We start from the raw sequence: 6000 nt of genomic DNA on the forward strand, positions 1-6000 counted from the left end.
TGACGAAGTGAACGACTGTAGTCTGTTTTTCAAAGCCTTCGTGAATTTTAACCCTTTAAGTTCAGATCTATGCTGTGACTGTTAGCAGGTTAAACTGAACACACAACACTAATGCTACGTCCACATTAATCCGGACACATTTGAAACGTGTTTTCGTTTAAAAACGCTCTCCGTCCACACTCATATTTTCAAACGTTTTACACAATTTTCTCATCCACACTGAAACATCGTAAAACGCTAAATTCACCTTATTACGCATGTGTAAACCCTCACAGAAGTTCACTGAGTCTGATATGATACACACCGAAAAATAATCCAGCAGCCATAAGTGCATTAAATAATGCTGCTAAATTATAGTCCCCACCATTGATCTCAAAAGGGCTGTGCAATTTTTATGTGCAAAAACAATTGTGCATGTGCAAAAGTTATTTTCGGCAACGGTCGACACGTGTTCACGGGAGATGGTTGCCGGTGTATGACGTAGGATGTAGCGTAGGAAGCGTCGTGACGTAGAACGTAGAACTCAATATCCTCTTCTCTAATATCAAAATCCTCCGACATTTTCTTTTAAATACACGTTTTTTAAATCGCGGAAATCCTGAGTGGAGTTTTGTTTTGCTCTCTGGCTGCGCTGTCGCGTTCGTTCTACGTCACACCGCTTCCTAGGCTACGTCCTCCTTACAAACCTGCGCACATATATTCAAATATCTATAGAATTAATACTTAATGTGCACGTGAGCGCCATCAGTGTTTCTCACAGGTTCGTGTTTAAAGTCTGTGTAGAGAGAACGGTGTCGTCTTAGCGGTCTCTAATTTAATAACTAATGATCGTTGCGACGGAAGTGAATCAATCAAAACTAACTTTAGCTGGACAATAACTTTATTCAAGAACCGCTATAAAGCCAAAACAATCTGTTACCTTAAATTATACGTTAATCACTGTAAAGCAGCTTTGAAACAATCAACATTGTTAAAAGCGCTGTATAAATGAAGATGACTTGACTAATAAAAACGGCATCTCGGTGTGGACGGAAGACCAACAAAGATCAGTTTTCAAATGCGTGAACAAGGGCTAAATTGAGCAACTTTTACTATAGAAATGTGAGTTAAATTGACCGTTGATGTATTGCACCTGTCTCCAGGTGGGCTTCATCGACTACATCGTGCACCCGCTGTGGGAGACGTGGGCTGACCTCGTGCACCCCGACGCTCAGGACATCCTGGACACGCTAGAGGACAACAGAGAGTGGTACCAGAGCACCATTCCCCAAAGCCCGTCGCCCGCCCCCGACCAGCCCGAGGACAGCAGCCGCTCCGGCACAGAGAAGTTCCAGTTCGAGCTGACGCTGGAGGAGGACGGGGAGTCCGACACGGAGAAGGACAGCGGGAGCCAGGCCGAGGAAGAGGAGGAGGACGAGGACGAAGAGGAGGACAACAGCTGTAGTGACTCCAAAACTCTCATCACACAGGACTCCGAGTCCACAGAGATTCAAGAGGCGGAGGAGGGGATCTCGGAGGAGGTTTCCACTGAACCCAGTATGGTGGAGGAAGAGGACGAGGAGGAGGAGCCGACAGACACGTAGCTAATATTTAATAATTGACAATGAAATTGAGTTCCAAAGCGCACGTTGCACTCCGAGACCTCGACTCCTCCTCTCCACGAGCTGCCTGGAGACCAGAGGACACTAAGACTTCGGTAGGTTGTCGTTTTATTTGCACTCAGGAATAACATTTTAGTCCTCTGTCTTTTTCGAGCTTGGTTTTGTTTACTTCGCCCCTTCCTCCTTCTCCTCCTCCTCCTCCTCCGGGATTCGACACAAAGCAATCGGAGGAGACGCCAGCGGGGATCCACGCGGGAACACGTTTCCTTGGATTTCAAAGAGACCTTATTTTCTACGTTTTAAGTCTTCCTAAACTTTGACTGAGACAGAATTTCACAAAAGACAAGAAAGCGGCCGCAGCTCGGCGCTGTCACGGCCTCCTCGATGATTTTGTACGGTATACATACAGATTTTTACATGGTTACTTTTAATATCAAAGCAGCAGCTGTTGCGTTTTCACTGAAACTTGACGCGAAGGGTAACTTGCAAGTACGCAACGTGTGTCGTGCGTTCGCCACCATACACACTCATATCACTGCTGTCACACACACTCCTCTCAGAAGCTCAAACACTTTACCTCCTGTCAATCACCTGCAGATGCTTCATGTTCACGCTTTTCTGATGGATTTCTGTCTCGTTCCAGAGTTCAGCTCTTCAAGCCTGGATTATAAACATAACGCATTTATAATATTAATCTATTCATAGTTAAATTCACTGAAACACATCAGTATGGATATATATATATATATATGTGTGTTATCAAATCGATTAATCGTGATTAATCACATCTAACATAAGTTTGTGTTTATATATGTGTGTGTGTGTGTGTCTATATATATATATATATATATATATATATATGCATACATGCTTTATGTATGCATAAAGCATTTACACACATATACACACAACCACTCCCACACATATATATATATGTGTGTTTGTTAATATTTAAATATATATTATTATGGATTTTATATATATATATATATATATGTATAATACAGACACACATTAATATATATATATATGTATGTATAATACAGACACACATTAATATATATATTTATTTTATTTTATTTTTGAATTGTGCCTTTAAGTTTAATTACACACACATATAAAATATTCATATACATCACAGGCACCAAGTAAAGTGTTACCAACCTTCATTTAGTAACTTTATTGTGGACTTCAGTCCTGTAATCGCCATGCCGAGACTTTTTAGGCTTTAATGCAGTTCAGATGAAACCCCAGTTCTCATAACTCATAACTTCTCCTGATGACAACTTCCTGTCCCGGTGTATCAGATGTTAAACCTTAAACCTCTCACGCCATTTATTTGAAGCACTTCTGTTGTAAGGACATCTGTAGTGTGTGTGTGAGACATTTTTTTTTTGCCTTTTCTGCTTTTATTTGCAGGATCTCACATGTGTGAAACTAACACCACCCTCTCCCAAACATCATGTACGTCAGGCGGGAACACTGTTGATGTGCGCGGCCTTTCGACTGGACTCACTCCCCACATCCACTCATTAGATCGCAGATCTTCTCTTAGGGCTAGATGCAGTTTAGCGTCAAAATCCGCATTTTCATTTCATGCCAACCCCCCCCCGCCCCCTCCTAACAACGACTTATTTATATCAGTGAATGGTTTTTATTTATTGTGTGGCTTGTGTGTGAAGGCAGTACTGTAGACCATCACCTGTAGCATAGAGCGTGTGGACTTGCAAGTTACAGAGTCTGGTCGTGTACATAGAACAAGCCTTTTTAAAGTCTGTATGAAATATAACACGCTCACAGAAACTTGAAACCTGGCTCGAGTAGTACTGATTTTGTTATAAATATTTTTATTTAAGTTTTGTGCCATGATATTCTTTCCTCACCAGATGACCTTACCTGATTATGGAATTTTGTTTTGTTTTTTTGTTATATATATTTTTTTTCTCCGCTGTTTACAACGATGTATTTATTTTTGCTGTATATATTGTAATGTTTGTTGTAAATGATGACAGATTCTAAACTTCATCCCGGATGGAGTTGCTGTATTTGGTAAACTCTTGTTGAGAGAATGTTTATTATTATAGATATTATCCAATGTTAAAAAAAAAAAAAACGAAAAACTTAAAAAAAAACATAATATTCTGTATAAAAACGAGCTGGTTTCTGGAGATCTGGGGAAAACCAAACCGTATGAGACGCGTCGCCACTGGCGTTTGGCCCCAGGGCTGTGCCTTAACTTTAAAACATCTGTGTGTGTGTGTGTGTGCGTTTGGTCTCTTTACGTGTTTTAGAGAGTCTGCCCGAGTATCAGGGCATCTTACGTGCTGCATTTAGGACGCCTTGGGTTTCTCCTCTTCATTTGTAGGTCTGACTGGCACACACAGCGAATGCAATAGACCAGGACCGTTTGCTTTGCCCTCGTGATCTTCTACTTTCATGCTGTTCTTTAACTTCGTTCAGGTGCCGTCTGCTACCATCATCTCATCCAGCCTTGTAGATGTGCTTGTGCACGAGCTGAGAGTTTCAGATGTTAAATAATACTTTCTGACACGCATACTGTAGATTTTAGCAGCCCTGGACCAAAGCCAATCGTGGCTATTATTATTATTATTATTGGTATTTTTTTCAATGTCATTAAAGGGATACTTTAAGATTTGATTCCTAAGTTCTGCTGATTAAAAACCGAAACACTTTTGTCTCTTACAGTCTTTTTGCCGGTACTGTAGATCCATCTCCAATCGGTTTTAACTACAAAAAAACAAAAAAAAAGACAGAAAAAATATTTTTTATATGCAACGAATGAAATAAAAGCATGGGTTGATTCCACACGTGTGTGTGTGTCGCATGTTTGTGTGTGTTGGGAAGTTAGTCTTTGGTTAACTGAACTGAAGAACATGATGTGGTTTGGTTGCTCCTCCGTCATCTTCATCATCATGTGGTGCGTCATCAGTTCTTCCTGCAAGTCGCTGCCATCTAGTGGACGCTCTGCACATGACAACCTCAAGCCCCACTGTGACCTTGGCCATTTATTATAATATATTATAATAATAACCGAGTAATTATTGATAGTTAAAAACAACTATTTTTGCAATATCTAAGCATTTTCTTCACATTACATCTCAAATTTGAATATGCCATTGAATTGCCCATCTAGGAAAACTTACAAAAGCACATTTATTTCATGTTTGTACCTTGTTTAGTCAAAAAGATATACTGATAAATAGATTTCAGCCTGGCGGTGGCGGCCATTTTGAATTTCTAAATTTTGAGGCATTTTGGGACATTTTTGAGCTTCATATACAGCAGATTTGGATTCAGCACCCCTTAATACCCCTAGAAATGTTGTATAATATAAATAATCACAAAATGCCTTCGGGGTTCTGATTTTGTGAAAATTGACCCTGTCTATTAATGTCCCTGAAGTGCCTTGAAACCAAGCGGGTAATCCATCCGCCAGAAACTGAAGCTTCCCCGGGCGCCGCCATTGGCTAGCGGACCCCCACCTGCTGTTAGCATTACATTGACTCCCATTCATTTTGGCGTCACTTTGACAGCGAATAACTTTACATCTGAGGCGTTTAAAGACTCCATTTGTCCATTATTTATTTCTAAAGAAACTCGACAATGTATAAAAGGCTCCATTACCTTGTATCTTACGTTACGGCCCGTAGAAGCAGTTTTTTGTAAAAATAGGCTAACGATTGATTCATAACCACGCGACTCTGTCGCACAGTTGAGAAATTACCGTATAGACCGGAAAGTCTGATAAAGTGATGGGAGAAGCCCATAGAGAGTGATAAAGTTGCTCCCGCTGCTAGCTCATGGACAGCTAATGCTCACGCTCTCCGTCTCTGCAAGATTCAGAAGGGAATGATTCAGATTTCTCTCGGCACAGCGACTAGAAGACGGACAGGTTGCTCACGTCACATCTACGTCACCAAGCCAGAGAATGTCTAATAGGAAGAGAATTGGCATTCTCTGCTTACTTCCGGGTTCTGGATTGGTTGCAGTAACACGTCTCTATCCATGCGGGGGCGCTCACGAGCGAGTGCAGAATGAATGGAGGTCTATGGCAAAATACCCCTCAAAAACCACTTTTCTCAGGATATAATTTTTTGTCTAGTAATTTAAATGTTGTATTCGAAAGGGGGGGCTAAGATAATACACTCAGCTGAAAATTGCATTTTTAAGTTCACTTATCTGCTCTAAAAAAGCGTTCAAAAATGTGATGACGTGTTATTAGCAGAATGCTAGCATGTTCCGGCCAACAACGGCCCCACCTGTAAGAAATCGAAAGGACATAAGTACTGGTTCATTCAACTTTCGACCTATAACCTATGTTGAACTTGCAAAGCCTACAATAAAATCTGAGATTTCTCAACGGCAATCGGGTGAAAGA

The 6000-nt window shown here is 40.9% G+C and overlaps 1 protein-coding gene across 10 annotated transcripts in view; it reads left to right on the forward strand.

Annotated features, from left to right (window-relative positions):
* The window catches only part of LOC306991857 (3',5'-cyclic-AMP phosphodiesterase 4D-like), a 278174-nt gene extending 273678 nt beyond the window's left edge, over nucleotides 1-4496 (forward strand). For 3 of the 10 annotated variants that reach the window (XM_079600089.1, XM_079600087.1, XM_079600088.1), the window contains one exon: nucleotides 1143-4480. In XM_079600089.1, the coding sequence (XP_079456215.1) occupies nucleotides 1143-1583 (441 nt within the window). In that variant the 3' untranslated portion in view covers nucleotides 1584-4480. Of the gene's footprint in view, nucleotides 1-1142 lie in introns of all 10 variants that reach the window. The other 7 variants (XM_079600085.1, XM_079600084.1, XM_079600083.1 and 4 more) reach the window with 6 other exon arrangements.
* Nucleotides 4497-6000: the final 1504 nt, after the last annotated feature.

Source organism: Phoxinus phoxinus (genome assembly GCF_949152265.1).
Source record: "Phoxinus phoxinus genome assembly, chromosome: 23".
Lineage (NCBI taxonomy): Eukaryota > Metazoa > Chordata > Actinopteri > Cypriniformes > Leuciscidae > Phoxinus > Phoxinus phoxinus.